Here is a 23,108-nt window from a genome sequence, read left to right on the forward strand (position 1 = left end):
GAGACGTGCTGACACTGAGAGCTCTCGCAAAAAGACCCGCTGCTGAAACGTCTGGATAGATATTCAATGAGCACAATATTATATAAGCATTAGAGGTGTCCAAACTTTTGCACATGTCACAATGATTTTAAAAATTAGACTGCACTGATACTCCATGGCTTCATGGAGAACAAGAATACACAAATCATAGGATATTGGGTCCTATCTTATACCCTGCACAAGGTGCATCGCAATTGCACATTGCTATCTTACGCCCCAACAACAGTCTATTTGCATGTCTCCCCCTGTGTTGTTTAAATAGTGACTGAGTTTATGAATATATCTAAAACAATGCAGTAGTCGTCTTGAAGTGATTTTTGTGGTATTGCTATCTTGGCAACGGAAAACCCAGGTGCACAAACTGAAATTAACCTACAAACTGATATTAGAAGGGCTTTCCATTTGGTCACAATTATTTATTTTTTTTCCCACTAAACCATGCATTCACGAAAAATATATAATCACAATAGTATGTTACACTTTAAGGCAAATTATTTTTTATTTTATTTTATATTTTTTGTACTTTATGCTTAATTAGACAAAAATTGCATATGCAAATAATACCTGAGTCATATTTCTGATGTTAATCTTATTATTCGATAATTAGTAATAAAGCCTAAATTGCTAGTGTTAGTAGTAGAATGTATCATTATATCACTCACAGTTCATTGCATGTTATCTGCTATTGGTCAGAACTGCTATAAAACTGCTGATTTCAAGCTACAGCCAAAACGTAAGCCTCCAGACCTTCAAGAATGCTGTACGTAAATGGATTCATTACCTTATAATTGCAAAGCAAATGACTTTTCGCCTTCATTAATACGCTGCTTTTATTTTGAATATCAACTCATTATTTCTTGTTGTTTCTAAAAATAAAGTCTAGAACTAAACGAATTACAGGCGGATTACATGGGCAGAATGCCTGCAGGCGTGTAGTTGCAGACTACTGCTGGAGTTTAATTTATGGCTTGAGTAAAGCTCGCTCGTGATCAGAGGAAACATTTCAGTGGAGTTAACAGGGAAACAGCACTCATTTTACATTCAGATGATAACAGTGGGCAGTGAGAGGACGGCAGTGAGTGTGGCGTGTGCTCTTCATGTGTGGTTTTCCCTTTCCTGGTTTCAGCTTGATTCATTAAGAGGTGTGCTTTTTCAGCACGTCTCTCACGCTCGCAGATAGAGTTGTAAAAGCTCAGCGTTTGCATAAATTCTCAGCTGAATTGCTGTGACTGCCTGTTCTCTCTCTTTAAGAGGTTAATGGTGTACATACTCTCCTGGGCTGGCTGGGCCTGCGCTGGCTGTTTTGTTTCCAGCAGACAGACTCAGAGTGCTGGAGCCTCAGGCTTGTGTGGGCTGAAATAGGCCTCCATTCCCTCCCTTGTATTTTCAGTCGCTCGCTCCCTCCCTTCTTACTACCACTGCCCACCTGTCCTCTCCACACTGCCCTCTGGAAAGGGGAGAAAACTGTACCGCGACTACTTTGTCCCCTGTCACCAGAGCTAACATCGCGCTGGATGTGAGCATGTCCGACTGACCCGTCACCTTCAGAGTGAAAAGAAGCTGACAGTTGGACAGACGTTGCGCTGAAGTGGCTCAGAAATGCACGTCCGATCACGTCTGATTAGCATCCTCCTTTTGCTGGGACTCAAGGCTGCCTGGAAAGAAGTATTGAGTGCCTGTTTGTGTCCGGAGGTGTGGGTGCATGTGTGCTTTTGCCTGTATGGGCCTTTGGGCCTTTATCTATGTGTTTATACATCAGGATTTATGCTCCAGCAGGTGTGTGGTGGTCTGCATGTGCTCTGACATGTGTTTGTGCGAGCATGGACTGCGTGTGTGTCAATGTAAATGTGTATGTGCGTGCCATTATTGTTTCATGGTGGTCACAGACCGAAATAAACAGCCATGCTGATGCATGTCCAGGGAGTTTACATTCAGCCCTCGCTCACTCTGAGTGCTTTACAGCCCTATTCTGTTCAACTCTGCAGCTTTAACCCCAAGAAATCATTAAACATTCAGACCTTCTAGCTTCTCGGAATTTAAATACAGTTATATATAGTGTTTACCCATGTTCTGGGGGCTGTCTTATGGCACATTCACTCAGAGTTTTATTTTTATGGATGAAAGAAAAATGTCAGGTGCTGGAAACAAGCATGATTCTAAATATGACTGACTGTTTTCAGGGAAACTCCAGCAGCATTTGGTGACGTGAATGGGTTGCAAGTCTGGACCTTTTATTTAATACAGAATTGTATCATCGAGTTAAATACGAATAATAAATACAATTAAACTGCTACACTTGAGTCACAACTTCATAAATGTATACAATGTAAAACAAACCAGAATATACAGCTCTGGAATAAATTAAGAGACCACTTAAAATATGATGAGTTTCTTTGATTTTACCAAATTGAAAACCTCTGGAATATAATCGAGAGGAAGATCAAGATGGATAATCGCAAGCCATCAAACCAAGCTGAACTTCTTGAATTTTTGCCCTTGGGGTGGCATAAAGTTATCCAAAAGCAGTGTGTAAGACTGGTGGAGGAGAACATGCCAAGATGCATGAAAACTGTGATTAAAAACCAGGGTTATTCCAACAAATATTAATTTTGAACTCATAAAACTTTATAAATATGATCTTGTTTTCTTTGCATTATTTGAGGTCTGAAAGCTCTGCATCTTTTTTGTTATTTTAGCTATTTCGCATTTTCTGCAAATAAATGCTCTAAATGACAATATTTATATTTGGAATTTGGGAGAAATGTTGTCCGTAGTTTATTGAATAAAAATGTTATTCAAAATTTTATTCAATAATATACCTATAAATAGAAAAATCAGAGAAACTGATTCAGAAACTAAAGTGGTCTCTTAATTTTAGATTCTTCAAAAAGTAGGAACCTCTTTTTTTAATGACAGCTTTGCACATCTTGGCTGTATTTTCTCAGTCAGCTTTATGAGGAAGAGTCACCTGGAATGTTCAGCTTTCAGTAAACAGCTGTGCTGAACTTGTCAAGAGTTCATTACTTGAATTTATTGCCTTTTAATTAACGTGTTTGCGAGCATCAGTTGTGAAGTTGGTAGAGTTGGTATACAGTGAATAGAACTATTTGAGTAATATCCTAATCCATATTATGACAAGAATTAATCAACTAAGTAAATAAAAAATACTTAAATTAAATGACAAAATATTTTAAGAACTTTGAAAGTATCCTTAAGTGCAGTCACAAAGACCCTCAAATTCGTTATGGCTCTCATCAGGTGTTTCTTTACAGTCTGGATGACTTTAGTATTCATTTAGGAAAAACATTGAATGAGAAGTTTGCTGTTACTGTATGTATTTATGTATGTATATGTATGTGTAGCTATCTTTGTATATATAGCTACTGATACAAGCACTGGTATTATCATGTGCTGTAAGTTTAGATAATGCCTTATTTGTCTGTGAAGTCAGTGGTAGATATAATGGCAGCTATTTCTGGAACATCCTGTGTGGGAGGCAAATGCTTTGTTACTGATGCTATTATCAAGCCTACACACTAATCCTTAATGGAGGAGCCATAAACATGCATGTACAGTATGTGCTGTATGGAGGAGGGTCTTCAGCCTTTAGTCTCTGCCCCCAGTGCCTGACTGTCCCTCAGCAGTATGGCATATGGAAATAAAGCACACAAGTGAGATCGCAGTGCTGACGATGATGATGATAAATGATGACAAGCTCTCAGCAGGGTGTCTGCTATAATATGACCGCAGATAGTGAGAGGCAGATCACAGTGTATAAAAAAGTCTTCACAGGTGAAACTGCACTGAATAATACTGTATATTAAAAAAAGCATGTGAGTCTTATGTTATAACACATGTAATATGTTTATATAAGATATATAAATATATACGGTATAAGGTTAGTAAAATGTATACTATAACTAAAGATTAGTATGATATACAGTAAGGTAGTTGTAAATCATAAGAACAATAGTAGGCAGAGTACTGTTGCACATTTTTCACTGTACAAATGTTTGTTTTATCTGTCCAAATTATATTCCTTTTTTTTAGATATTTGTTGACAAAATAATAATAATCTTTAAAAATAAGTCAATAATTATTATAATCTTAGCCACACTGAAGCAAAACTACTGTTCCCCTTATTCTCTAAAACTCAAAATCACTGGTGGTTCTATGGGTGGGCCACAGGGACAATGGCCACAGCTGAAATCAGATTGGCCCAAAAAAGAGCCCTTGTCCTGTCACTCATCTTGTCTATGTACAGTACAAATACACATGACATTGGGAAGGAGTCAAAATGGATTATTAAATACATATGGAAATATAAAAAATAAGCAGAAGCAAATGAGAGATTCCAGAAGCAAAATCCCCCAAAAGGAAAGCAAAGACTGGCAAACACAAATATTTTTCATACAGAAGTTCTGTTTCAGAATTTGCAACATACATTTGTCCCTTTTGATTCATACAATTTTGATTGCAGATACATTTTTGTGTAAAACTTTCAGCACAAATTGAACTCTAAAGATGTTAATTTTAGATTTAACGATGAAACTCTGCAAAAAAAAAAACATTACAAAAAAAAAAGTATTGTCCAAAAAATGTAATTTATTCTGTTAGTATGTGAGTTTACAACATATGCCAACATGCATCTTTCTTTCTACATGTTCTGTATATCAGGATGTGTTGTGTGGGAATAAGTTTGAAGAGATTACCTCAGAGCACCCTGATATAATTGAAATATGCTGTATTAGCTGCCAAATTCAGAATCTGGGCAACAGCTTTTCTGCAAAAATGCTATAGAAAAGACACAAAAAGTATTTTACCAACATATCTGAACATATGCACAAAAATAGGAACAAAAAATGGAATTTGGAAAAATGTAAAAACATTTCATAGGGTCCTATCCAAGAGGAGAATAATATGCACATATAAGCTTATGATGCCAAACAGATACTTAATGTGTTGCTTAACAACTGTCCTACTTTTAGTAATCTTGCCTACACTATAGCTATGTTTCTACCTGTACAGGGTTCCTGCCAAAACAGGCCAGGCATGGATTTTGTTTCAGCTTGAAAAAAACACAATTGAAATCCCACCCTTTAAAAACTTTTTGGTTGCCTTAATGTTCCTAATCCATGTGATTTTTGAATATTTACTTGTTTGCTGTGGTGTTCCATTACTCTCTAAAGCTTAGTAACATGTTACGAGCAGGCCAGAGTCTCCTCATGTCATTTTGTCTTTCAGGGAACATCAGCAGGAACTGTACAGCTAATGGATGGTCGGATGCTTACCCCAGCGTCAAAAGCGTGTGCTATTCTGAATCCAAGCCTGGCAAGGTGAGTGGGATGGCACTGGGACACACGCCATAAGTTTTCATGAGGAATATATATTTTTTTTATCTCACCAGACAGGAACTCTGGGACAGTTGGGACATACTGTATATCATGTATTCACAGTCTGAACTTTGTGACACATATGAATGGATAAGAGAAGGTAATGAAGTCAGGGTGGAAACTCATGCAGCAAGGATGCGTTTTGACTGATGGGTGGCCCCTGTCGTCCGCTGTGTGAGCGCCACGCTGACTGAAGAATCGCTCTGTCTGGAGCCTCGGGGCTCTTGAACATCTCTGTCCAAACCGCTCAGCTCCCTAGCCTGGTCCTCTGCCAGCTGAGGCTGCTTTTTGGGAGTTAGTTTGTGTGTTCGTGTGTGTGTGTGTGCTTGTGCCTTTGTATATGTGTGGGAGTGACACAAAAAAGCAGAGAAAAGTGTTTGAAAAGAGTGAGAGAAAGAGAGAGAGAGATTCTGACTCTGGTTTATTTTGATGGGCTTCCCACCAAATTGCAGTGAATATTATGTTTCTCCTTCAAAAAAAAAAACTGCTAGACTGCAGAGAAAGTGATTTTACAGTGTAGAAAAAGAAGCTGCGCCAGAAGCCAAAAGCGATGCAGATGATAACAGACTCAAAGAGCAGAAGCAGATTTATTCTCATCTGAAAGAGTAGTAGATGTAGCCTGAAAGGAGAGGAGGTAAGTGTTCAGTTTGCTTATACTGAAACCTATCAGGCCTCATTAAAACTGACCATTCTCTCTGGTCATGCAGCCGCCTTTTTCTTTTTTTGAACTGGGCATTAAATCAGTGGATACATCTTGTGGCTGTCCGCTGGTGCAGCTGTGGGGTAGTGGGCTGAATAAAGAAGAAGCAAGCCACTGAACTGGAAAGGCTGGATGCTTTGCAAGGGGTGATCCACAAGAAAACAAGGGGGTGAACCAAGAGAAAGTCTTTAGAGTTTTCTACATAATTAATGCACAATACATCAATGACTAGTGCACATACCTGTATAAGTACATTTCAGACCAAAACTAGCATGCTATGCTCTGTGATGTGTTATGTAATATTAGCATTGCATCCCTCAGTTTCATCGGTTTTGCTGAGGAATACTGTCTGTCACTACAGTAGCTTGAGTTTTACACAAGTTACGTCATACATTCACTGTGAATCCACCACAATTAAGATATCCTCACTGCTGGCATAACCACTGATGTTGAGGCTAACAAATACAGACATGATGTTCAGCGTCCTAGCAGTAGCGTTAGCTATCTGGCTTCCCTCTGCATTAGCCAGTAAGCTGATCCTTCTACCTTGAAGATACTTTGTCTCAATGCATTTGTCTAAGTTTTGTGGGTTTTTTTTAAACCATTAACAAAAATGATTTTGAACATTTGTTAAAGTGATCCTGTTTATAGAAGTGATAGCACTCTGAGTTAGCTTATTTAGGTGGCTACAGTTTGAGGAAGGCCCCAAGTGTAGCCCCATGGCTAATTATTTTACAACAGGACCTCCTGAACAGCACATACAAAAGTATTCACTGACCCATCCAAATCATTTAATCATGGTTCACTCACAGGAGCTCAGTGAACTCCAGCGTGGTACTGTACTAGTATGCAACACCTGTGCAACAAATCTGATCGTGAAATGTCCTCACAACTAAATATATCACAGTCAACAGTTAGTGATTTAATGAGAAAGTGGAAGTGTTTGGGAACACCAGCAATTCATGTAAAATGTAAAATAACAGAGTAGTGTCAGCGAAAGCTGAGCAGCATTGTGCGCAGAGGTCGCCAACTTTCTGCAGGGTCAATTGCTACAGACCTTCAAACTTCATGTGGCCTTCGGATTAGCTCAAGAACAGTAGAGAGCATAGAAAGCTTAATGGAATGGCCTTAAAACACAAAGCACCAAAGCGTTGGATGCAGTGGTGTAAAGCACTCTTCCACTGGACCCTAGAAAAGTGAAGACGTGTTATCTAGATGAGTCTTGGTTAGGTGGTTGCCAGGAGAACAGTACTTGTCCAACTGCAGATTTAAAATGATACATACACAAGTTTACGAAAGGTGACGTATGAAGCAACTGAAAAAACAGAAGGACCAGTGAGTTTTTTGACATCGCGTTCAGTAGCTCCTCTATTTGTACTCACTGTTGTGTTTACGTGGATCTCCGTGGAAACGTGCGCCCAAAGTGTAATTATGGTGTGTGGCAGTAGACAAATAGCTATATTATTAAACGCAAGGAGACAAAACTCGTACGGGACTAAAATTACGAAAAACAGATAATTCTGCCTGTAATTTTCTCAGAGGACGTCACTTACAGAGGAAAAACACATACATGGTCATTCCAGATAAAAATAAAATCAAAGAAGACCATTACCCCAGGACCCCCTGAGAAACTAATCCTGTCCAGATAGGGTTTAACACAACCTTTTACCAATTACATATTTTTTAAAACTCAGTTTACTTTTTTTGTAATTATAATTTAGGAGCTGTGTGCGGTCATGTCTAGTCATGAAGAAACTAGAAAAAATATCTAGTCAGAGGGTTGTGGATAAGAAGGAATAAGGTTAGTTGGGGAAGGCAATAGTGTGGTTGAGAGCAAAGAAAACATAGGCTGTTTGGGGGCGTGTGATATTGGAATAGTGGTGTCAATGTTGTGGGCCAAATTTTGTAATGTCCTATGTAGTGAGCTTGAAGGGTAGCGAGACTGGAATGCCATAATATATAACCCCAGATGTTAGGTACATGATATATGATCTTCCTGTATTATGTCTTATCTTATGGATCTCCTAATTTAGAAGAATGTCGAAGTTGTATTTACTAGTTAACCATCTGGTGGATGCAATTTTCCTATAGCTTTTGAATGCTGTGTAGAATGGTGAGTAGTTGTGTCTCTTATTAAATGCCTTAGGTAGAACCACAATTCCACACAGTTCTTTAAGCTGTGAACCCTTGTTACTGCTCATAAAGACTATCTGGCATAAAATTAGCAGGCATCCAATTCTCATTACAGTTTGGATTAAGGATTAGGGCTTTAATCATAGGTGCAGTGACAGTCCTACTTCTGCATTACGATTTAAATTATAACCAGACAGTTAGAACTGTGCAGTTTTCAGCTCAGGCTGTCTTATATAAATTAGTCTGCTGAATCATATCTGTAACTGTGACCTTTTTCACAGTTCACTGCTGTGGCCTGTTATTGCTTAAAACATTTTCACATCTCATCATGTCTTGTGTTGTTTTTTTCTAACGTGTTCATGTTGGAATTATTAGCATAAGACAAACAGACAGCTGCAGAGTTGTTATAATTCACATAAAGAGATCCAGTCACTTATATAACTGAGATTTGATGAAAGGGAGGGTAAAGACTCATGAAAGAGTGCGGGAAACTGAACTGAGACTGAAACTCAGGCTCCTTATCTGATCAGATAGAAGAAGCGCGGCCTCACTTTCACACTTAAAAGCTCTTATCTTGGGAGCTAATTTAGTGTACGGCAGCTTTAATGAATCAGAGATCCTCAGTAAAACTATAATTATCCTTGCGCATGAAGCAGGAGATGCTGCTCAGATGTTACAGGCCGTGTGCTTTGTGTGACAGCTTGCTGGGGTTTGGGCTTAAACGTCTAGGGACTCAGCAGTGAGGGCAAACTCCTCTCATGCTTGAGTAAGCCGCTCGCACGGATTCAGTGGCTTGTCAGCACTGCTGGAGATGATCCTGGGGATTGGATCAGACACCTAGACGCACACAGTGATGAGACGGGAATTGTGCCGCCTCTGAAGCAGTTGTGAAACTCCGCAAACCCGGGGGTAAAGGAAGAGCACAAGATGTGTGCCCTGAGGAGGATGATTCAACTCAGTGGTAAATAGGTTTAATTTAAAGCTTGTTCTACAGTTCAATCAAAGAGCATACTTTGCTACTGAGCTGCAGCTGCTGAGCAGTGCATCCTCCAAAATCATAGCTTAGCATTAGGGCTGCAGCTGTCGAATATTTTAGTAATTGACTATTTTACTGAAAAAAAAATAATAATTTAATTATTCAAGTAATTGCATAAAACATAAAAAATTGCATAAAATCATAAATACACTAGAGAAAATATAACATTTCACTTAATAACGAATAACTAATTGGTTATTGGTTAAAACTGTTGCAAATAGTGTTTGGTTACAATACCAAAATTATGACTTTTGATACGATACCTAAATAATGACACCACAGCTAATACATGGTAGAATGAGATTAAATAATAGAAGATCAAACAATAAACGAAAAAAAACAAACAGAAAAGGCTAACAATGTGATGATGTTTATTCTTCATTTCTAGTGAGAACATAATAGCTTTATGTTTTTTTTTTATAGTTAACTTTGTCTGTGAGCTTTCAACTTCTTCTTCCTTTGTGGAGGTGATGTAAACATATTGTGCGAAATATTGTGCTTTGAGCTTTACAATTAAATAATCGATTCCTTGAGGCAGAGAAATCAAGAGCATCAAGATGCTCAAATTACTTGAGGAATTTTTTCACCCCTATTTAGCAGGATAAAGCGCATTTGTGTTACAAGTGCTGTTCACTTACTTTATTTGTTTATGCTTTAAAATATAGTATTAGAATACTACATATAAGGCTATAAATGAATACTAGGAATACTGCTAGGGATGCACTGAAATTCTGTCAGAATCTGAACATGTCTTTATTTATTTATTTATTTATCTGTAGTTCAAAACACAGTTTTGCTGTTGATCTATATCTAATAAAGTGTGCATTGGGGGGGAGAAAACAGCAAAAAGGCAACCGCTGACCACACAACAACAAGAGCTTACTTTGATCACACTGTTCCTGGAAAGTTCATAAAAGTTCATAATGCTTCACAGACTCAAAACATGCTGCCCATGAGGTGCACTTTTGACCCCAATCAGAAGCTGCACGACTGTTGTCAGTCTTGGGTATTGGGACGCTGCCCAGATGCTTCTCTGATTCATAAAGCATCAAGGATGAAACGGGCGGCGAGTTGTTTTCCATTCACTACCTGCGATTGGGGGGAAATTAAACATCAGAGCAATTTCCTGATGAGGAGTAGTAAAGCCAGAGAGGGCAAAATCTGTGCCTCACAGGAGTTCCTTCTCTCTTTGAAATTAGTGAAGATGACGGAGAGTTCCCCTCCTGAGGCTTTGGGGGAAGATGGGGGGGGGGGGAACATAGGCTGACCTTGACCGAGGCTCATCTGCAGCCTGATTTCAAGACGGAGGCCTGCTGTACATCAGAACGGCCTGGCGAGTTTGCCTTGTAGAGGAATTACAGTGAGTTCTTTGATGAATGATGAATGCTGGTCCTCTAATGTTGGTGTATCGATTCTGCTTTAGGGTCATTTTAGAGTACAACTCACATTAAAAGACCTTGCTATACGCCTGTGTTTATTAGACCCATTTGTCTTTTTCGCATCAGCTAATATCTCTGAGGTGGCATTTGATTGTTCCCTAGACTGTGGATTAATCATCCAGCAGGACCAACAGGCAGGGAACATAACCTTGGCCTGTAGACTTCACAGATTCAGAGTATTTTGATAGAAGGTACTGTCATACTGCTGCTGCTGCTGACCTTTCACAGGACCTGGTCCTGTTTTAATGTCACCTTTTATTTGAGACTTTCCAGATACTTTCCATGGGCATCCCCAAAAATACATTCCAAAGAGGCTTCTTGATATTCTTCTGCCAACCCTATAAGTGTCTGTCTGAAAAAGGAAATGAGCTGGCTTCCTCTAGAAGCTTTCCTGAGTTGAGCAAAGTGACTGGTTCCTGTCTCACGCCATCGTTCTGCTGTAACTCAGTTAACCTCTAGGGCACAGCACCGAAGAATGTCCAAATATTTTAATTCTTTTTGAATGAACATGGCCTCCTTGGTCTAACAGGAGATGGTGTTTTAGTTTGAATGTGGCACTGCTTCAAAAGGTCATCTGATACTCACTGAAATGGAGAGATGGACAAAAGTGAAGTATGCAAATGTAATTCATTTCTGTATGTAAGTTGATCTTTTTGAAGTAAGTGCATCTTTACAGAATTATTTCCATTGTAGATGTCTTTTTAACTGAACTTTTAATATTACTTTATACTCTATTATATAACGTAAATATTAAATATTTTGACTTTTGTGTGCATAAAAACACAACAAAGCGACACTTTCACAATCAGGGTTTTGTCTTGTTGGACTTAGCTACCTAATGTACGCATTCTTCATGCCTCATGCTTCAACACTGGTGCAACTACATACAACTTTGTGTGGGCCTATGCCTAGATAAATGATGGAATATGTGGAAAATATACAACCCAAATTCTAAAAAAGTTGGAAAATCTAAAAAAAAATAATAATAAAAAGCATAATTTGATGATTTGCATATTTCATAGACCCACATTTTGTTTGCAACAGAAAATAGAACACATATCAGATGGTAAAAGTGAGATTATTTACCATTAAAAACATTAACTCACTTAGAACTTTATGTCAGTCAGGGCCGCTGCTAAGGTTTTGGAGGCCCTAAGCATAACTGGTCAGCAAAGCCAACGTAACTAGCTCAGGCAACACCACTGAACATGAAGTAATCAAAACTATTTAAACCTTTATCATCGAAGTTACTCACCAGAAAGGGATGCATGGGCCTCATCTTTCTGCTTCTTTTTCTTCTTCTCAGCTCCAGACTCAAACCGTCGCTTCATAGTTGAATTACCATTTAGTAGCAACTTCGCGCGGTGAACTTGTCTCCTGCCAAACTCAAGTAGCGTTGCTACTTTAGTTAGGACTAAGGTTGCCAGATAAGTTACGATTTTTCATCCTATTTGTTTATTTTATTTTAAGTTTTTAACTTACACAAATATTGCACTGGACAAGTTTTTGTATAGAATGGCCACATACACTTTAAAAATGGTTAAACATGCGCAAGATTTAGCGCCTCCATGCATTTTTTGATTATTTATTTGACTGGAAAATGTCACATCTGGCAACAACCAACAGAGCAAACCGAGCCGTGCCATTTCAGGCAATAGGGGTGGGGGCATTATATTATGCACAAAAATAATAACGTGCCGCTTTTAAGTAGTGGAGTAGGTGCCCCATGCAATGTTTAAAGACAAAAAAGATGAGCGTATCATAAATAATTCACATTGGGTTTTAAATTTAATAATGTCATTTTCAACACATTTCATTCTCAGTCAATTTGGCTCCCTGCAACTGCAAAATGGTTGAGGCCTAACGCTGGCTGCGTTGTCTGCGTATGCAGAGCGGCGGCCCTGATGTCAGTAATGCTTTTTTAAAAAAGTTAAATTAATTAAAACAGCATTTGCAAACAAACTCACATGACTGAGCAGAAAAGGTACATTTTAAAGAGGCAGAGTCTCTCAGAATCGAAGCTGGGCAGAGTTACATGAATCTGTGAGAAACTCAAATCTACAAATTGAGGGACAGTTTCAGAAAATTTACATTTTTCAATCAGCACAGTACATAACATCATCAAAAGATTCAGAGGAAAGCGAGAATTCCCTGTTTCACAAGGGACAAGGCTGACCGGCAGTATTGGATGCTGGTGATCTTCGGGCCCTCAGGCGGCACTGCATTAAAAAGAGGCTGTACTGATTCCATACTGGAAATCACTGCATGAACCCAGAAACACTTCAATTTTGGAGTTCAGTATCGCTGTCTGTGAACACAGTTTGCCGTGCAATCCACAAGTGCGAGTTAAACCTGTACCATGCACGTATGCAATTTATGCAACAAAAAAGATAAAAGGACATTAAAGCTATATTAAATCACATTGCATTTGCAGTCAAATACTTTTATATTTTTACTAAAGATGAGGTCTACAAGGAGGTAATTTACTACAGTAATATTTTACCCTTGGTATCTTTACTCTTAACTCAAGTACATGGTTTGCGTACTTCATCTACTGCTGCTGGAATGCTGGGAGCATATAAGAAGCAATGATTCAGTGCTATTGATTATTGTTATGGATCATTGTGTTATATTCAGGTCTGTCAGATTAATGCACTATACAAGCACATTTGCCTTACCTTAAAGATGGAAAGCGACGGCAGCTAAAACATTACAACTTTAAATAACATCATTTAAGTATGTGCTGTATAAATAAAAAGGGATATATAGAGTCCAGGCTATTCTATAAAATTTAATGGGCTCTACTTGGAATGCTGTTAATGTGGAGTCTAGATGGGGAATGCTGTTGGTGGTTATGAGGAATTAGTCTAAGCCGTGTGTGGATGTGCCAGGTGGTGTGTAAGGCCTGAAGAATGCTGTTTATGGAGGATGCTCTTATCTGAGCTCCATCACACTCCTCTCCCACCAACCATGCTGTCTGCCCTGCTCTGAGTTTCCATGTTCATCGGCCTCACGTGTCATCATCGGGTCAGTGGACGTCTGCCTTAGTTAATGCTCGACTGGTCAAAGAGTTGAAGGGGTCGTTGGCACTGTTTATGCATGCCAGATTGCCGTGAATTTTATCTACTTACCATTTATTTATAGCTGTTGATGTTCTGGTGGGGGCAGGAGAATGTGTTTCGAGGAATAAGCTTTTCTTTTGATGTTTTCTAGGAACCAAAAATGAAAACTGAACTGTGTGTTCTTTTTATTTGTCCAGCTGGTGTTCTACACTGTGGTGAAGACCCTGTACACGCTGGGCCACAGCCTTTCTCTCATAGCGCTCATCACCGGCAGCACCATCCTCTGTCTCTTCAGGTACAAAGAAACGAGTCCTCAGCCAGACGGACGCATCCTCTCTCACTCTGCTTTATGTAACACTCGACTCCTTGTGAATGGACAGCTGTGTCAGATATTAATTGTAATCATTACAGGAGTCGAGGTTTGGCAGTATTTTTGGAAAGAACATAATTCAGAGTTTTTGACACTGAGTGTAAACATTATGCTTGGCCTTCTATCTCGTCTTGATAGTGTTTATATGACTGAGAGCCTGAAATATTCATATAAAAGCTGGGAGGCAGGCGAATTAAGAATTGCTTAACATTTAACTGGATTAGCCTTTTTGCAAAGGAAATTGTTATCTTAGAAAGCACGGTTGTGTATATTGAATATTCTCCATTTCCCATATCTTGCAGGAAGCTTCATTGCACCAGAAACTACATCCATCTGAATCTCTTCTTCTCCTTCATCCTAAGAGCGATTGCTGTGCTTATCAAGGATGCAATATTGTTTTCCCACAATGAGAACATTCAGTGTCATGAACAGCCCTCACTGGTGAGAAGAAAAGCTGATAATATAAATGCCTTCACTCTAAAATGTTGTTTTAATTTCAAGATATTGATAATGTACGACATGTACAAATATGAAATAACTCCTTTATTTGTTAGTTACAGAGTTGCAAAAGTGTTAAGTACCCCCTGAACCTTTTCACGTTTTTGCACCTTACAACCACAAATTTAAATGTATATTATTAAGAAACATTTTCCTCTGTGGTGTTAGCCACTATGCTGTTCAATGAATACTTTACAGCTAAGTCTAGTCTGCAAAAATTGCAAATACTATTACAACTCCCTTGTCATACTGTCAATCATAATAGAATATTTGCACTATTTGCGATGTTGGCCATGTCTTTTTGATCATGCTGGCCAACCAGCATAGTCAAGTCTAATACCTATATAATAAAGCATTGTCAGTAGAAAAGGACTCTCTGGAGCAGATAAACATGAGCCTATTGGCACTATGCCTAATACCAGGTTTAGATTAGAGAGGTGTAAATGCCTCCAGCATTGAGATGTGAAGCAGTGTGAGAACTGTCTTCTCTGAAATGATGGTGATCCACCCACTAATTTTGGGATGAGTTGGGGAGTTGGGGTTGAGATATGGTGATGATCCTCCACAGTTCTAACCTTACAAATGGCTTTTAACTATATAATTAGAGCAATGTTTCAAAATATAGTATAAATAATATTTATGGTAATTGCAAAATTAGTTTAAAGTAATTTTCTTGTTTATTAATAAATGAGGCAGTATCTTGACTTGATGCCATACAGTGTTATGCAGGACATAAGAAACACTGTATGGTGGTGATATTCACCAGAATGTTATGTGTGTGCTCTGCAGGTTGGGTGCAAAGCCAGCTTGGTCATTTTTAACTACTTCATCATGGCTAATTTCTTCTGGCTGTTGGTGGAGGGCCTCTACCTGCACACTCTGCTGATGGTGATCTTCTCCAAGAACCGGCACTTCGTTGTCTATCTCTTTATCGGATGGGGTAAACTTCATTTTTTCTCATTCAGATTCACACACTCTGCTGTCACTGTCACACATTGTGTACTAAGCAATTCACTCCATATGGGATTTACCTCATGCGTTGCTCTAGAAGGCCGAGCCATTCATGGATTTTGGATTTGTGCCCAGAGCAGAGGTAAACACCATTGTGGCATCCTTAAACGGCTGGAGCGTGTTGTGTTCTGGAGCTATTTCCTGAGTTTTTTTCCGCCGTCACGTATAATCCTTCAAACCAAAGCCTGAAATCACGTTCCTGCCTCTGAACGCCAGTGATGTCTTTGTTTCGTTTTTGAATGGCGAGCATTTGCTGGGATCAACTCGTCTTTCAGCAAGGGGGTGGGATAAAAGCGCATTCGGAATCAGGGTGGGTTTGGTCAGCTTTCTTCTTGACAGTTGCTGGCCACAAGCAGAGCAATCTTCATTGAAGAGGCAAGTCATATCCACACACAAGTGCAGACACACACACATACACTTCTTTTCATAACACTTCTCCATGCGTTTGCCTTTCTGCTCGTTTTCATTTTCTCCTCTTGAAAGGGGGCTCAGCAGACAGGAGAGAGAAAGAGAGAGAGAGAGCGTGAGGAAGAGAATGGCTCGTCACTGGCTTTTCTCACCATGTTTGCGCTGCATTATGTATCAAGCGTCTTTGTAGTTGATTGTCTCCGTGGAGTGAAGCCTCTGCCAAGCAGAGAAATGAAAAGAGTGTGACTGCAGTTCAGTCTCTGTGTCTGAAGGCCCTGGGATGGACTATGGCTTGCAGGAAATATCCCATCAGCACCTCATTAACATTCCCTTTCATCATGACAGGGATAATAAACAATCTTCTTTCCTTTATGTTTACAAGATTTTTTTTTCTTCTTTTTTTCTTCTTCCCATCACACACCATCGGCACCAACAGCTTTCGTAATCTTGGTTACACTGTTTACCCCACTCAGAATCAGACTGCGATCTCCGCCAAGATCCAGACAGTGATATACACCCCTAATTTCGCTCCCATCTAATGATATACTGGGCATCATAATAAACCCCAGGATAAGCAATTGCCCAATTTGGAGAAATTCAGATACTTCCCAGACCCCTATAAAGCATCAAGAGTCTTGAGGAAGTTGACAAATTATAAACGAAGCTACTTAACTAAGGGCCTTTACTCTACATGCATTATAGAAGAAGAGTTGTAATTATGTTTCTTTCCCCTGAAACCCACCAGTAATTGATCGCACACCTCTTTTTCTCTCTCTGGCACTGTCTTTCTATTTCTCTCTCTCACTGTCTCGCTCTCCCTTAGGATTCCCCACAATCTTTGTGATAGCGTGGATCATTTGCAGGATATACCTGGAGGACACAGGGTGAGTAAAGCCAGGCCATTCTCAGATGCCTTTAACTCTCAGAGGACACAGTATTGTTCAGTATGGTGTACATGGCCTATAGCAGTAAAAAAAAAGAGAGAGAAAAGAAAAACATGCTTTTCTTTCATCTGAAAGTGGAGCATTTAGGTCACTTCAGACTTCTGTTATGGATCTAAGCGATGACAATTTTCTCCCCTCTCTTTGAACAGATGCTGGGAGAGAAACGATTCCGCAGTCAATTGGCGGGTGATCAACTGGCCAATCATGGCTTCTGTTTTAGTAAGCATGACCCTGTTTATTTACTCTTTGTTGTTCTTGTTTGTAGAACATCAGCGAATGATAAGACTGATGAGAATGAGAGAATGAGCAGCAGTGCTGGCTTCAGACCTCTTGGGCCAGACTCTGAGTCTCTTTATGCACCATAAAGCCAGAATGTTCTCAGGTTCTCAGTGGTGATGATAGGAACCAGATCTACATTGTTTAAAGCCTTTAAAAGGTTCCTTACAGAAAGATACAGATTTATGCGAAAAGTAGGCACTCTAATGAGTGTACCTCAATGTAGGGTTTATTAGCCAATTAGTTATCCTAAACCCACAGTTGAGTATTATCCAAAAGAGGGATTCTTAACTTTGGGATCACAATCCTCAAAGGGGTTCTCACAATTCATACAATTATAAACAACAAAGTATAACCACCATCTTTACGGAACCTTTGTTTTACCAAACTTAGCTTGTATATGAGTATATTTGAGCAAGAATGAGGCAAAAGAAAGAAAAAAACTGAGACCAGACTAGGAGCACACAAAGCATACAAAAGACCCAATAAGGAGGCTTAAATACACGCAGAGAGTGAGGAACACCTGGGACCAGTAATGAGGGGGCAGGGTAACAAACAAGACAGGTGGGAACACTAATGACGGGCGGGGCCATGTGCTAAAAGAGCACATGGGGGAAGAAAACAAACAGGCTGGGGGAGACAGAAACTCAGGACAGAAACGGAAAGCCCAAAGAAAGCAAGAAAAGAAGACACAAGGGCAAAGGTGTTGTGTTGGTTTAAATTTCAATTGCGTATTATCTACATTAGCCCCATAAAAACAGAAATGAACTTCAGACAGCAAACGTACTAACTGACCACATTTGTGCTAGGAGGAAATTTTCACACTTACATTTAAACAAATAATATCTAATCAAGTGCCTATATAGATAAACTTTGTAATATATGTAATAGGTGATAATGTTTATAGATGTCATAATTTTAAAGTGAAACTGCTGCTGCACTGGTTTATATCCATTGTGATAAATGATGAGAAACAGCATGAACCTAAATTCATGAACCTAAATTCACCTCAGACCCACAATGCCTGTCATTCCTCTCTGATGTGCTTCGGAGGGGGTTTGTTGACCACGGGGCTAGAGGAATATTTTGAATACTAAAAATTGGTCACACAGTAAGAAGGGTTAAGAACCTCTGGTCCAGAGGATATGCCCTTTAGCTCTTTTACTATTGGACATACTTCACTTTGAACTTATGGCATCTAGCCAAAATGACAAATATTCTTTGTTGTTTACCTCCTGGGTAAACCTTCCAAACGTTTGAATACGACTTTACTCAATTAACCCTTTGGGGTCTGCGAATGCGCTGGCATTTCAAATTCATTTGCATTCATATAGGCAAATTAATATAGACCATCACTCTAGAGGAGCATCTAAAAGTAGGTCATCATGTTCAAATTACTCAAATACTTTAATACTGTACTACTCCACTAGTAGGTTGTAATGAGGTTGCTGGGAAAGTATCCTCCTTGTGACACTTCCATGAAAATTTTGCTAAATTCGTGAAACCGTGCATCACTGCAGTTCCTAATTACAGTTGACCAAATCTATTTTTAAGAGTCTGTATTTACTATGTATAGTTAAAAGTATGACCAAATAAAAAAAAATGAATTGATAAATTTTTTTTGCATAAGCCTTATGACGCAGTTGCATACTTGCGGATCACCGCTTTAGGCTGGAGTCAAAAAATGCACGTACAATATAAACCAAGCTAGGACGAATTCTGTCAGGCGAGCGACCGAGTAGCTCGGTGCCTTTCCCTCAGTGTGAGCTCCAGCCTCCGGGAGCAGACACGCTGTCATTATCCCCCTCCTCCCCCCTGGCCCAGCGTGCGCGACTCCCCTGGGTCTGCTGTGACACTTTCATTTTACATAAGCTCACCTGCAAGAGAGCACTGATCTGCTGATGGAGCGGGGGGGGTGAGTTTGACAGCAGTGTCTGCTCAAATCCAGGTCAAAACAGACCCATTTTTCTTAAACCAGCTGGGTGGGGGAGAAGACGTGCTGCTTTCCTGCTTCTGGGTGAAATATGTGCTTTTGGTAATCCCAGTCGTTAACCTTTTTGAAGGCGAGTCTCTCCCAGTGCCCGGTGCAGAATGTTACACAGAACTCCCACAAATGAACCGGAGCTCATTCCCAACCAAAGCCTAGCAGAACCTGTCCTGTTTATTTCCTGCTCAGTGCCGTCAAGGCAAAAACTCTCGAGATAATCGATAGTGACATGTTACATACAACATAGCTCTATTGCATACTTTACCCTACATATCTGCACATGTCCTACCCAAATAACCTTTGACAACATGTCAGGAGAAGCTCTTCGGGGCAAACTGTTGTTGAACGCCCTGTAAGGAAATATAATTACAATGACATTATGCAATCCTCTGATAACCCTGTGGCTTATCATTTTTTATGCTATTAATTAGACCAAACTAAAAATAATACAGATCATTATAGACCATTATTAACCCTTTCAGACTTAAATTATGTGCTAGTGTTACAAAAATATTAAAAATAAAAATGGTAATGCTATTTTCTGCAATGCACACAAAGAAAGACTTTATTATTATAATATAAAATCTATATTAACCTTAAATCCAATTAAATTAAAGAATAAACTGTTTTTTTTATGTCTATTGGATTGGAAGCATGCACTTAGCATTTTTATTTTACATTTTATATTGACCTTTTTGTTCACAAGCCATCCCTAAGCACAAAATAAACATGAAAAAAAAGTTCTAAATTACATACAGTTAGTAAAAATTAGCCCTTTTTAATTTGCCTCTTTGGCTGTAGTGCTGTTTTTTTCAGTGCAGTGGGTAGGGCTAAAATATTGTTTCATTGGCTTATAAACCTTTTTTGCCTTGATTTTAGTCTATTCCAAATTAAACACTAGTCTCAATTAGTGTTATGTGCAACTAAACATTAGAAAAAAATACATGAGGTCCATTGTAATGGACACAGAGTCTGAAAGAGTTAGTTAGCAAAGCAGAGTAGCAAGTGGTGTGCTTTTGTGGTTTCTGACATTGACACTACCAATTGATAAAATACTGTTATTAAACTATTTCTACTATTGTTGTCAAGGCAATCTATGTGCTTCAAATCTATGACAAATCACCAACAAACCCTGCCACAGCCTGATTCTCACCTCCCCATAATTGTATTTACGCATCATGACAATACAGACAACATGATCATCGATTGCTGCCTTCACGGTTAAATTGCAGAGCTACTCAGATATACCATTGCACAAGTAACAACACTAACAATGACATAGGCCACATGTGTAGGTTACACTCTAGACTCTGCACTGACTTGATGCAGAAGAATAATCCAGCCCTGATTGTTTTACTTAACACATTTAGCAGAAGATTCTGAATCATAGAGCACTTTTTGATTTCAATGCTTTTGTACATTGGACTAAAGTTAATAACATTTTAATTTTAAGACATACAACTCTGGAAAAAATAAGAGACCACTTAATGATGATGTTTTTCCTTAATTTTACCAAATTGAAAACCTCTGGAACATAATCAAGGGGAAGATGGATGATCACAAGCCGTCAAACCAAGCTGAACTGCTTGAGTTTTCACACGTGGAGTGGCATAAAGTTATCCAAAAGCAGTGTGTAAGACTGGTGGAGGAGAGCATGCCAAGATGCATGAAAGTGTTATGCATGAAAAAACAACAATGTTCATTTTACTCAGACATATACCTATAAATAGCACAATCAGAAAAACTGATACAGAAACTGAAGTGGTCTCTTAATTTTTTTCCAGAGCTGTATATAGATAATTAAGTGTAGGGTATTAGGTTTACATATTACAGTTCATTAACACAGTTGAATGGTATTAGGTACTTTCCTACTACCCTTCCTTTCACACGTCCATGCACCTAAAATATAAATGTAGAAAGTATGATTAAAGCAATCCAGATTAACATCTTAAGTGTAATAGATGCCTAGCGTGCTCTCTATGAAAACCGAAAAAAATCTATATATATATACAGTATATTCTGTATTATTTTGTGTTTATATTGTGTAGTACTACTAAAAGGTACTATGCCACTAGATTCATTCACTCACTTTTACAGTTGTGTTAAGTTTATGTGACAATCAAAATAATTCATAAATTTGTCTGTTTTTGCCAGTCCTGGAATTAAATTTTTTCTTTCTCTCCCCAGATAAACTTTATTCTGTTCATTAGTATCATAAGGATCTTGGTGCAGAAGCTGAGGTGTCCTGATGTAGGAGGGAATGACCAGTCTCAGTACAGGTACAGCCAGGAGCATCTCTCTCACACACACACACACACACACACACAGAGCATACACATATACACATAGACAAACACACACACACACACACAGAGCATACACATATACACATAGACAAACACACACACACACAAACAAACAGAGCATACACATATACACATAGACACACACACACACAAACAAACAGAGCATACACATATACACATAGACACACACACACACAAACAAACAGAGCATACACATATACACATAGACACACACACACACAAACAAACAGAGCATACACATATACACATAGACACACACACACACACACAGAGCATACACATAGACAAACACACAAACACACACACACACACAGAGCATACACATAGACAAACACACACACACACACACACACACACAGAGCATACACATAGACACACACACACACAAACAAACAGAGCATACACATATACACATAGACAAACACACACACACACAAACAAACAGAGCATACACATATACACATAGACAAACACACACACACACAGAGCATACACATAGACACACACACACACACACACACACACACACACTGAGCATACACATATACACAGACACACACACACACACACACACGCAAACACACAGAGCATACACATATACACATAGACACACACACAAAGAGCATACACATATACACATAGACACACACACACAAAGAGCATACACATATACACATAGACACACACACACACAAACAGAGCATACACATATACACATAGACAAACACACACACACACACACACAAACAAACAGAGCATACACATATACACATAGACAAACACACACACACACAGAGCATACACATAGACACACACACACACACACACACACACACACACACACACTGAGCATACACATATACACAGACACACACACACACACACACGCAAACACACAGAGCATACACATATACACATAGACACACACACAAAGAGCATACACATATACACATAGACACACACACACACAAACAAACAGAGCATACACATATACACATAGACACACACACACACACAAACAAACAAACAGAGCATACACATATACACACAGACACACACACAAACAAACAAACAGAGCATACACATATACACATAGACAAACACACACACACACACACACAAACAAACAGAGCATACACATATACACATAGACACACACACACACAGAGCATACACATAGACACACACACACACACACACTGAGCATACACATATACACAGACACACACACACACAAACAAACACACAGAGCATACACATATACACATAGACACACACACACAAAGAGCATACACATATACACATAGACACACACACACACTGAGCATACACATATACACAGACACACACACACAAACACACAGAGCATACACATAGACACACACACACACACACACACTGAGCATACACATATACACAGACACACACACACACAAACAAACACACAGAGCATACACATATACACATAGACACACACACACACAG

General features: G+C 39.0%; 1 protein-coding gene across 1 annotated transcript in view; it reads left to right on the top strand.

Moving 5' to 3' along the window:
* Window positions 1–23,108, top strand: part of vipr2 (vasoactive intestinal peptide receptor 2) — a 63,449-nt gene that overhangs the window by 33,473 nt on the left and 6,868 nt on the right. Inside the window, exons 4-10 of the mRNA XM_022681137.2 lie at window positions 5,284–5,375; window positions 14,000–14,097; window positions 14,475–14,613; window positions 15,460–15,610; window positions 16,913–16,973; window positions 17,183–17,252; window positions 21,484–21,575. Of these exons, the coding sequence (XP_022536858.2) occupies window positions 5,284–5,375; window positions 14,000–14,097; window positions 14,475–14,613; window positions 15,460–15,610; window positions 16,913–16,973; window positions 17,183–17,252; window positions 21,484–21,575 (703 nt within the window). The remainder of the gene's footprint in view (window positions 1–5,283; window positions 5,376–13,999; window positions 14,098–14,474; window positions 14,614–15,459; window positions 15,611–16,912; window positions 16,974–17,182; window positions 17,253–21,483; window positions 21,576–23,108) is intronic.

The sequence above is a fragment of the Astyanax mexicanus genome, chromosome 1 (genome assembly GCF_023375975.1).
Source record: "Astyanax mexicanus isolate ESR-SI-001 chromosome 1, AstMex3_surface, whole genome shotgun sequence".
In the NCBI taxonomy this organism is placed as follows: domain Eukaryota; kingdom Metazoa; phylum Chordata; class Actinopteri; order Characiformes; family Acestrorhamphidae; genus Astyanax; species Astyanax mexicanus.